Source organism: Macrobrachium rosenbergii, chromosome 34, assembly GCF_040412425.1.
Source record: "Macrobrachium rosenbergii isolate ZJJX-2024 chromosome 34, ASM4041242v1, whole genome shotgun sequence".
Lineage (NCBI taxonomy): Eukaryota > Metazoa > Arthropoda > Malacostraca > Decapoda > Palaemonidae > Macrobrachium > Macrobrachium rosenbergii.
In genome coordinates, this window is record NC_089774.1 from 10,288,771 (window position 1) to 10,300,883 (window position 12,113).

General features: G+C 40.2%; 1 protein-coding gene and 1 long non-coding RNA gene across 5 annotated transcripts in view; one reads left to right on the forward strand and one right to left on the reverse strand.

Moving 5' to 3' along the window:
* LOC136856190 (uncharacterized) overlaps positions 1–12,113 on the reverse strand; it is a 212,105-nt gene that overhangs the window by 3,277 nt on the left and 196,715 nt on the right. The window lies entirely within an intron of this gene.
* Positions 714–11,093, forward strand: LOC136856185 (uncharacterized). Of its 4 annotated transcripts, none has more exons than XM_067133863.1 (6): positions 752–1,174; positions 1,882–2,094; positions 3,818–4,265; positions 6,531–6,625; positions 6,791–7,222; positions 7,582–11,093. In XM_067133863.1, exons 5-6 carry the CDS (start codon positions 6,914–6,916, stop codon positions 10,741–10,743), a joined length of 3,471 nt encoding a protein of 1,156 aa, XP_066989964.1. In that variant the 5' UTR covers positions 752–1,174; positions 1,882–2,094; positions 3,818–4,265; positions 6,531–6,625; positions 6,791–6,913; the 3' UTR covers positions 10,744–11,093. The 4 variants fall into 4 exon arrangements, with proteins under 4 accessions (XP_066989962.1, XP_066989963.1, XP_066989964.1 ...); XM_067133864.1 differs by lacking the exon at positions 1,882–2,094 and adding an exon at positions 2,824–2,926; XM_067133862.1 differs by lacking the exon at positions 1,882–2,094 and having other exon boundaries at positions 745–1,174.

Sequence of the window (12,113 nt, forward strand, 5' to 3'; positions counted from 1 at the left end):
GGAAAGAAGTAATTATTACAAGAAAAAATTAATAATTCTATAAAAAAAAACATGAAAATATGGTCGATATATTATTACAAAACTGAAAATAGGATCGATATTATTATAATTACAAAACAAATGAAAGGTTATTCACCATCTGGCAACTTAGCAGAGTCGACCAACGAATGATCACAGCTATTTTTCGCCATGTCATTTAATCAAAATAATAACACAGATAACGAAACGTCATGAAATGTCGCTTTTTTATGTAACTTTATCTCGGGAAATAACGCCGCTGCTTGACTCTATAACGGAAATGCACCACTGGTAAGCTGCCTGATGTTCGATAATTATCAATATAACCAAGTAGCTTTCTTGAAGGTTTGTACGTCCGTAATACATTAAAATTTATGCAATTGTGTCATTAATGACACAATTTTTAATGAATATAGAAAATTATTATAGTTTTTTGAAGTAAAAACAATAATAAAATTTAAAAAAGTTCCCAAGTCGAAGGTTTTCCCGTTATCGCAGCCGAAGAGTTGCCATGTCTTGATTTTGGAGACCATTATTAACTCTTAAAATATGAATATTATTCGTTTTGTATCTTAATAAGCACTTAGTGCATAACACAAACATTGCGTTGACGCGCGCGCGCGCGAACAAAAACAACAAAAAAAGACACTTACATTAAGATTTAATTGTTAAAAAAAAAAAGCAAAAGTTAACATGGCCTCGGAGCAATCTGGTCCCAAACATACCTCTTCGCTCATAAGAGCCTTGAGTTACTCAAGACTAGCAGGCAGTCTCAGACTGAAGGCTCAGAAACACCCACGATAATTCTCGGTCATTAAAGCGTCATTCACGAGTGAAAAACGTTGAAAAAAACACCTCAAAAACGAAAAAATCAACAAAGTTGTTCTCCCACAAGGTGATGTTTTGGTGTCCCTAAAGTTTCAAGGAAGTTGGGAAGAAGTGGCGAGTGTTGCCTAACGTTAGGATATAAACCCCTTGGGGGTTGGGGGCGAAGACGTGGCCCGCCTCCAGATGCCCTGGAAAGGGAGGACCCACCCAAATTGGGCAAAGATTGGTGGCATCGAGTGAGTTACAATGAATAATGTCGTGTGATGATTATCTGTTAGGGGGTTAGAAGTCTGGCTTCGGAGGATTTCTGTGGAACCAGGGATATATTGTAAGTATATTTTATGTATATGCATGTATGTGTGTGTATGTATGAGTATGTGTGTGTACTGTATATATATATATATATATATATATATATATATATATATATATATATATATATATATATATATATATATATATATATCCGAGGTCCTTGAAATTTTCCATGAATTGTTGGAAACCGGTCAAAGGGCGAAAAAAAGTGGGACAGGTGGTGGATGACTTAAGACAAAATCTGTCCGTAGCTTGGAAGTTTGCCAAAGAGAATTTGTCCTCCTCGCAAACAACCATGAAATGTAACTGATAAAAAAGTAAGGTACGTTCCTTTGAACCAGGAGAATTGGTATTAGTTCTGAGCACAGACCCTGATAACTTCCTTGAGCCCAGATTTAAGGGGCCTTGGAAGGTCTTAAGGAAGTTATCAGATGTCAATTATGAGATTGAAGCTCCTGGTACTCGGAGGAAGTGCCGTATTTTTCATAAATCGTTTGAAATCTTATGCAACTAGTAGGCCAGACCCTTTGTCCATAGTTTATGAACCGGTTACTAGTATTGTAGACCCTGTTAGTGACATTGAAGATGACTTGTTGGATCAGGTGTCCTCAGATGCTCTTGGTAATAATCTGCAGAATTTAGAAATTTTAAAAACTGGTTTAGAGCATTTGGAGACATCTCAGCGGAATGATATGTTAAAATTAATAAAAGCTTTTCCAGACTTATTTCAGGACTCTCCAGGTCGGACGAGCTTACTCCATCATGATGTTGATGTGGGCAGTGCTTTGCCAGTTAAGCAGTGTCCATATCGTTTGAACCCTGAGAAACGTGCAATAGTAGAGGAGGAAATTAAATACATGTTGGAGCATGACCTCGTCCAACCTTCGGTCAGTCCTTGGAGTTCTCCTGTAGTCCTAGTGAAGAAACCGGATGGTAAGTTCCGTATGTGTGTAGATTATAGGAAGGTGAACGCCAGTACAGTAAATGACTCTTTCCCTCTCCCTCGGATTGAAGATTGTCTCGATCAGATAGGACCTTCCAAATTTATTACCAAGTTAGATTTATTAAAGGGTTACTGGCAAGTTCCCCTATCTGATCGAGCCCGTGAAATCTCTGCTTTTGTAACACCCTTCGGGCTATATGAATGCAAGGTTATGCCCTTTGGTATGAAAAATGCTGCCTGTACCTTCCAGCGTTTAATGAATAGGGTTATTTGTGGACTGGAAGGTACCGAGATTTATATTGATGACCTTGTAGTTCATAGTAATGACTGGCAAACCCATATAGTTAGGTTAAAGAAGGTGTTTGAGGCCTTGCAGCTGCAGGTCTAGTTGTGAACCTCGGGAAATGTGAGTTTGGCAAAGCTAAAGTTATTTATTTGGGTCATGAGATTGGCTTGGGTCAAGTAGCCACGAAACAAGCCAATCTTGAGGCCATTATTGCATTGAAGAGGCCGTGTAATGTTAGAGACGTGCGTAGAGTGTTAGGTATGATGGGTTACTACCGCAGGTACGTTCGAACTTCTCTGACATTGCACAGCCTCTAACAAATTTATTAAAGAAAGGTCAGAAGTTTACTTGGTCTTCTGAATGTGAAGAGTCCTTTCTGAAATTAAAAATGATGTTAGTGTCCAATCCTATATTGACTTCCCCTAATTTTCAGAAGCCCTTCATTATTGCCGTGGATGCCAGTGATGTTGGGATGGGTGGAGTTTTATTTCAACGTGGTGAGGATGATGTAGTACGCCCTGTCTCTTACTATAGTCGTAAGTTGCTGACGGCAGAAAGGAAGTACTCCACTATTGAGAAAGAGGCCCTCGCCTTGGTTCGGACACTGACTCATTTTAAGCCATATGTGACCAACTTTTCATTCCCTGTAGAGATCTGGACTGATCACAACCCATTGACATTTATAGAGAGGATGAAGGGCTCCAATCAAAGAATCTTGCGTTGGGCCTACAACTGCAGGAGTTTAATCTAGTCATTAAACATATTAAGGGAGCCGATAATTGTATTCCTGATACTCTTTCCCGATTGTAGGATCTTGTCCCTCCTCTCTGTTACCTTGGTCTCTGAAATTTTCTCCAATGGTTGGTATATATATACTTTATGATCAATTGATCTATGACCCCTTTTGTGGACTATGGTTTGGTTACTTACATGTATTGAGCAGAATTTGGCTCATTATTTTATTGCACATTCTTTTTCAGGTGTTGGGTATAATTTAACTCGAATATATGAATCTCAGGTCTCAATTTCTTTTGTTGGCTCGGTTGATTGAATGTACTTACCTTATAGTTTAACTAAAGTCTGTAGTTTGTTTTTTTTTAGGTGATGTATTTATTAGCCTGATTATGACATTTAGTAGCAAATTGTGTTAATGGTTGATAGTTTAGTTAAGGAAAAAAAAATTCTATTTAGTGAATAAATTTTTTTTTGTTTGGGGGAGGAAGGTGTCATGTAAATGTAAATTACTTAGGATGTATTTTTAAATCAGCCATGATCGAGTTTAATTATTGTTCTCTTATAAAGTATCTTTGTGTGTTTATTTTATGCGATGTGTTGCGTATCGTATGATAATTTTAGGAGTGTTGTCGTTACTTCTTCAATAGTTAATTAGCGAACAACCCTATTAACTCCTTTTTGTTATTATTTAGTTTCGTCGGAGTGTGAGTGACGGTCCAGGTGTTACGCCTGGGATGGGTATCGCCTGCTGGGGTCAGTTCGGGCTGTATCGACATACCAGAAGGACTTCGTGCAGCAGCTAGCCTGGAATATATATATTTTCGTCAAATCTACGTTTTGAGAAGATTTTCTATATATTCCATTGAAAATTCCGACCCGCCGGTGTGCGTGAAGAGCCACCTGCGGTATATATATATTGATCACGGCTTTCTTCTTGTAGCCTCGCAGGGACTTGTGTCACTTGCGACCTCCCCTGCCTTTTCCCCCGTTGGAGGAGTCCACGGGTAGACAGGGCTGGCGCGGGATCCCAGCTTTGTAGGAGAGGCTTTAGCTGTGACTTGGCTTTGAGGGTCTTGGAACTGCTGCACGTCTGGATTGTCGGAGCCCGTTAAAGGAGGCTAGTAGGGAGGCTAGCATTAGGTAAGGTGTAAACTTTTGGTTTCCTTCGGGGAACTCTTCGCATTTGTCGTTCTCCACCTGATGCCTAGTACTCCCTTGTTTTGCTGACTGATAGTCTCGAGAAACTCCAGGGACGTTCAGTGTTCATTTCCCAGGAATGACCAAGGATTGGGTTAGGATAACCCCTGATTATATATGAACCCTATAAATATATACATATAACTATATTGTTATGGTGTGGGTCATAATTACAGGTTAAAATAATTTCCCCTGATTTTGATATTGATTTACTGTATTTCGCGTGTTTAGCTCTGTTATTTAGGTAGGTAATTTTAAGGTTTTCTACCTTTCATTTGCCTTCTTTCTTCCTTCTGATTTTGTTTAGAATTAGGTTAGTATTTGAATTTTGGGCCCGTTCCGTTTGAATAGTATTAAGGATTCCTCTTATTGGTTTAGGGATCAGTTCATTAGATTTAGGTGAACCTTGTGGTTATAACACACTACCTATTCCCCTAAGTGTGTTTGTATAAAGTATGTTTTTTTTTTTTCTAGTTGTATAAAGTATGTTTTTTCTAGTTGTAAGTGTGACTTGCGCAAGGTTGATTTAATATTTAAGAAATTTTGAGTTTTGTAATAAATATTGTTATTTTTTCTGGTGTTTGTTTACCACATTCATATTCACTGTGTTGTATTATCACTGCCTACGATTCCTTATTAAAAACTTATTAAGAACCTGTAGAACGGCCTCCTCGGGTCGTAACAATATATATATATATAATATATATATATATATATATATATATATATATATATATATATATATATATATATATATGTGGGTGTGTGTGTGTGTGTGTGTGTGTGTATAATTTGTATATATAATGTATGTGTATATATATAATTTGTGTATATAATATAAATTCATATACATATACAGTATACTAGCTGACCAACCCAGCGCCGCTTGGGAAAACTTTGAAGGACTCAGAAAAATTTCCCTGCACCACCTTGAAATGACTGTCCCTTTTATCCAGAAACTGCTGTACTGACTGTCCCTTTTATCCAGGTATTACTGTGGTGACTGTCCCTTTTATCCAGGTATTACTGTGGTGACTGTCCCTTTTACCCAGGAATTACTGTGATGACTGTCCATTTTATCCAAATATTACTGTGGTGACTGTCCCGATTATCCAGGCAGTATTTCTGTGCTGACTGTCCAATTTACCCAGGTATTACTGTACTGTCTGACCCTTTTATCCAAGGATTACTGTGCTGACTGTCCCTTATATCCAGTTCATATTTCTGTGGTTACTGTCCCATTTATCCAAATATTACTGTGCTGACTGTCCCTTTCATCCAGGTATTACTAAGGTGACTGTCTAAACCTTGACACAGAATTTATTAATCACACGAAAGAAAAAGATTTTAAATAATATATTTCTATGGTACCAAATACATGAAATGAGGTATGATAAACCCGTAGAGTTTATTTGCCACACAAGTTACAAAGGGAAGGGGGATGGGGGAACGGGAAGGGGGTACGGGTTTGAAACCTACCCTACTATCTTCTAAGCTGGGTCAAATGATGGCCACATGCCAAATTTTGTCTAGCTCAATTGAGCGGTTCGGATTTTTATAGTGCACAAACATACTATTAAAAGTACGAACTCATATATATATATATGTGTGTGTGTGTGTGTGTGTGTGTGTGTGTGTGTGCATGCAGATGTACCACAAGGGAAATGAAACACTGGGTATAAGCCCTGACAAGTTTCAATTTATATCCAAGACTCTTTCTACAGGACTGACACCTAGTGGGAGAAATTTACGATACATATATTTGCTAGAGTGAAAGTACAAGCAAACATACGGAAAGCTGGAAGCCAAACAGTCGTTAGTGTCTGAAGTCAGGTAACTTGTTGACAAATTTTGTCGTCAAAAAGATACATGTAAATCGTACAGATTCTACAAAGGCGTGAGACCAACTGCATAGATGAACAGATTTGTAAATAGAAGCCTGATCTAAGTCTGTATGTTTGTTTTTAGTGTCCCTCTAGCATATATATTGCAAATTTCTACCACTTTGGGGGAGACATCTCCAAGTTGTCTTCAGACATGAAGATGGAACCAGTCAGAATTTACACCCAGTGTTCTATTTTACCCGAGGTACAACTGCATATATAAAATATATATTTCAATATATACAGTATACTGTACAGTATACTGTACATATATATACTGCAATGTTTTTTTACCAGAAATTTCTCCTCATTTCTTTGTTTACAGGAACAACACTTGAAGAGAACAACCAACATGGAGCTATTAAGATTAGGGTCACACCAAAAAACATTTTTTTTTACAACTGAAACTCAACTGGAAAGGTAACTGAACAAAATTGTCCTCCTTACTAGAAAATTAAGTTTATGAAATTTTATGGAAATTGCATAAAATGCTGAAATCAAAGTTTATTCAAGGCCCTACAATGAAAGACGTAGCATATCAAACATTGAAAATGCCCACTATAGACTTCTGATTCTGCCTTGCAGTGCCCACCACCAGAACATGAAACCCAACACTTACTAAGAAAGTCAGAACCTCACCTTCAAGACACAACAGAAGGTTAGGACACCACAGTTACTATCAACCAATCAACTAGGAGAGTTATCAGGATGACTGAGCCTCTCCCAAAAGCACAAAGCACTGCAGCACCTCCAGACACAAACACGGATTCTCCTAGCAACGTTCCAGTGGCATCTGGGCCTATCCAGACAGCAGCAAGTCTCGCAATGCCTCTGGAGGCAGACACGCCCGCCGATGACGATGTCGAAGATCTCATCCGACCCGCAGCAGCCACAATATTCAGCGACGCACCACCCGGACCCCTGCAGGAGGATGAAGTCGCCAGGGAAGATGAGAATGTGCTCAAGTATTTCATCATGCTTCGGCCTACGGGACCCACAGCTACCATCCTGGCCAAGGTAAGTTGTTTTATACTTTTATATTCCTTTGTTTGCAAGCACAACGCTTTCCAATTGCTCGCCATCACCCATTTGCGCAGTCACTAGGTTGTATGGTGATAGTTTTAAATGCTGTGTGCTCAGGGCAACATAACTTGCACAGTTGGAAAATCTGCAGTTCAGGGACTACAAATCATAATGCTCTATTATTTAAGAATGCTATGTATTATGAATGAGTGTCTCAATACTATATTTTGCAATTACAAAACAGAAAAGTACTTAAATCAGAACTAAATTATAGCAACCAAAGTCTGTGTAACATATATGAAAGTTTGAAAAGGAGTCTTGTAAAAATTTATTTTATTTCTCATTTCCTGCAGGTGTGCACTGCTTTATACAGTGGGGGAGGCCAAAGTGTCAAAGATTACTGCAGTCATGTCCTAGGATTCTCCAACATGCAATATAGAAAAATCTTTACTTTGCATGAGAGAAGTACCTTGGAGGCAGGGACCAGCTGGCAAACCTTCGACATTACATTTCTGTACAAACTGCTCCAGTGGGTGTGTGGTCTTGCGTCTCCTTCTGATAAGAAGTGGACGGAACCAACGCCAAGCGGAGCTGATGAGGAGCTTGAGCACATGTTGTACCGCATCAAATGCGAGAGAAATTTCCTGGCACACGAGGCCGTCACGTTGACCGACGAAGAACTTCAAGAGCGCTCGACGAAGCTGAAGACGTTGCTGGAGAACATACTGTGCAAGGTCTGTCAGCGGAAAAATCTCGACCTCTGGCGGGACGTGAAGACTGCCAGAATCAAAATTGACGAGATTCTCAACTCGACTTCAAAATATTCTCTGAAGTCTTATCAGCAGGAACTGGAAGACCTGCGCCAGAATATCGTAAACGAGCTGATTGTCAACTCTCAGGCCGAGTTGTTTCCACACTACCTTGATTTGTGGTCGTCAGCTCTAGTCCAGTGGTTTCAGGTTCCAGCAGCGGAGGGAAACAATGGCCTTCGTGAGTCAGAAATCTTTACAAACGTAACCATCAAAGACACGAATGATTCTGTTATGTCAGTGGAGGACATCTTGTCTCATCGCATCGAGAATGGCACTCCTCCACGGATCGTGATCATCGAAGGGATCGCAGGCATTGGGAAAAGTCACATCTGTAAATACATTCTCCATAAATGGGCCTCTGTTAAGGGAGAAGACATAAATTTGCCAGATGTTGAGATCATAATATTCATACAGTGCCACACAGTTAACTCAAAATCTCTGCGGGAATACTTGACGGAGGAACTGCTGCCAAGCACTTGCAGCACTATTCGGCAGGAAGACATGATACCGGCCCTTCAGAAGTGTTCCGTTCTCTTCGTCGTTGATGGCCTCGACGAGGCAGGCTCAAATGTGAGGGCTATCATCAGAGAACTGAACACTAAATTTTCTAAGAACAGAAAAATCATAACCTGCAGACCCGAATATACTGAGGAAGCCAAGACGCTAATGTCATCCAACAGCAAGGATACTTGTATTTTCTTTGCGAAAGGTTTCGACAGTAATCAGCGCAGGGAGTACCTTGGTAAACTGCTGACGACAGTAAAGGCGAATATAAGTGACTATGAAACCACTCTCAACAGGCTGCATGAGAAAATCCAAGAGCTAGAGCACCATCTGTATGCTTTACTGTGCATGCCACTGACAATGATGATGCTGGTGTCGCTGTGGCTTGACGACGACGCATCCTTGTCTCAGACGACAACGGTGACGCGCATTCACCAGGAAATCACGGAGATGAAAATCAAGCAGCTTGCCCTGAGGACTCAACGGAAGCTCGGAGAGTCGCGACACATCAGCCTGGTCGAACGCACGTGTCAGAAGTGGCTCAAGGCCCTCAGTAAAGTGGCTTGGGAGACACTCCGACACAACACGCAAGTGCTGGATGAGAAATGCGCAGACGAACTCGTGCAAGAAGCGGAAAACAACAACATAGACCCGATGGATGCCCTGTCCTGTTTCATGAAGTGCATCACATTGCACAAGAAGTTTAGGACACAGTATGCATGGGAATTTTTCCACAAAAGTTTCCAGGAATACCTCACCGCTACGTACATAAGTCAAAATCAAGACATACTAGGAATGCTGGGGCATGGTATTTTACATCCAACTTATACACAGCATCAAGAACCCGAGCTCATACGACTACCAACACCAACGCAGTCAGCTTCATGGCCAGGAGCAGCGGAAGAAGAAGAGACACATTCCTGGCAAGGTGAGAAGCAGGATAAACAAAGAAGTGCTTCTTGTATGTCAACACTTCTAAGCCGTTTAACAAAATGTTGCAGGTGTAGATATCAATGCAGTAAAAGGTCAAAACTCTCTCCAAATGATGATGATTTTGTTCAAAGAGGGGCAAGCAATGTGAAGTACCCACTAAGTCCCACTGCAGAAGGCCCTCTCCCATGCTTCGTAAAACAAGGGAAAGTAGAAGGAGAAGACGAAGGTCATTATGATTATGATGAGTCTCCATACAGCTTTGAGATTGACACCGAGAAAGTCGATAAGCAAAACACATTACAGTTTTTGGCTGCAATGGAAACCTCAAAAGCTGACGTCAATCTCCAGTACTTGAGGAAAATCATCAGAGAGTATCGACAAGCTACATCCGTCACAGCATGGGTTCAGTGGGCTACATTTCTCAGAGAATGTCATGAGCACCCAACTGTTTGTGAGCTTCTTCGAGAAGTCTTTGAGTGTATAGCAATCGAGTTTTCCTCTCCACATTCACACAATATTGAGGATCTTGAAGCGGTAGAGTACTTACTAAGGAAAACAAAGTTCCATCCTTGTGAATGTATACTACAGTTTATTCACGAAAAGTCACGGCCAGAGGGCTTAGGCCAAATGCTGTCCACTATGATGAAAGTCTCACCAACAACCCCCGTTAGTATAATGTGTAATTTTGCTCTTTCTGCAGATACGGAGCAATGTTTACGTCAGCTCGTAAAGACGGACACGATAATCCTAACGTTAAATGGAAAGTTGCAAGACAAATACACAAGTGACTTAATTAGCCTGTTAAAATACTCCCAAGAGACAGACGCAGCAATCCAACTGACAGTAATGATAGAAAGCACCGAAGATCTCAGAAACTTAGCGCACTGTTGCACAGCATCACCTCTCCCTAGGAATGTGAAACTTGACTTGTGGGTCTACTGTGCCTCTGCAGAAATGCTGAGCCCTCTCAGCCAGGTGCTCAAAGCCTACGGGTGGCAAAAACCGCTGTCTGTCGGCTTTCACGATGCAGAGATGAGCGAACAGACTAAAGACATGCAGGAGTTAGTGAGGGGTGCTCTGCACAAGAGTTCTGTCAAGCTGACCAGAATGGAACTCATGGTTGAGGCTTACGCTGAGAACCGCCTGAAAGATTACGAGGAAATGGCGTACGGCATAGCAGACGACACTCCGTGCGGCGTTGTGTTCGAAGGAGCGGCTGACGGCGATGACGTCGTTTTAGTTTTGGATGGCATCCCGCAGGACTGAATTTTACCCCCTGCTACATTTAGCGATTTACACTCACACACACACACTTGCACGGGTGCAACCCCTGGGCGAGAAAGAGCAAGTTAAGCATGTGCCATTACAGCACATTCCATCGGGCTCCTTTTGACATAAGTAATGAATGACGTACCTGACAATCAGTTGACTGTTATAAAGAACAGAGCTATGATGAAGGATATATATATGTATATAGAGTATAACTGTTTGTTACCAGGTCTGATGAGAACATCAAAAACTGCGTATGAATGTCCACAGGTAAATTTTCTTCTATCTTAATAAAAAGTTTATAATGATGTCTGTGAAAATGTTCTTCAATAAAGCTGTTTGTAAAACCTTGTGTATGTCTCACACCTTATCCTATTGTTTATTTATACACACACACACTTATATATATATATATATATATATATATATATATATATATATATATATATATATATATATATATATATATATATATATATATATATATATATATATATATATATATAATAATATAATAGCATAATGTGCTCTGAGAAAGTAACCAACTACTCTCTCTCTCTCTCTCTCTCTCTCTCTCTCTCTCTCTCTCTCTCTCTCTCTCTCTCTCTCTCTCTCTCTCTCAAATAAGTATGAATTATAAACAAGAAACCTACAGAATAATATCATCACATCTACACAAAACTGAACGAGATATAAAGCGTCCATTATTATTATTATTCAGTAGATGAAACCCATTCATATGGAACAAGCCCACCAAAGGGGCCACTGATTTGAAATTCAACCTTCCACAGAACATGGTGTTCATCAGGAAGAAGTAAAGGGAAATACAGAAAGAAGAGATCCCATTTATCAAAAGAAAATATATTAATAAACAGATAAAAATGTATCAAAAGGCAAGGAGAATAGCATTCGTGCAGCAATGCAGTGCTTCTTCGCTTGAACTTCTGAAGTTCCAATCGCACGACGTCCTCTGAGGAATAGGGGGACCTCTGGAACTGGGAAGGTCGACATTTAAACATTTACTGGTTGCTCTCTCTCGGCAGATAAAGGGGATCAGTTGTGAACGTGAAAGATCTCTGCTGAGCTACAACTTATGAAAAAGTGGCACACGGGAGACCATCCACTATTAGGAAACGGGAACCTACCACCACGAACTACTCTACTTAAAAGAGACAAATCTCTGGCACAAGAAGACATTCATACCATGGAACAGTATTCCAAGAGTCAAGGGAGTACAAATGACCCAAAACAGGTTGCACTGATTTTGTCACTGTTATAAATATGTGAGGCCTTACGAACAATGCCTAATGTGAGTCAAAAGTTACACCTTGAACAGTTAAAGCTTCAGACTTGTTCAGCAAAGTTCC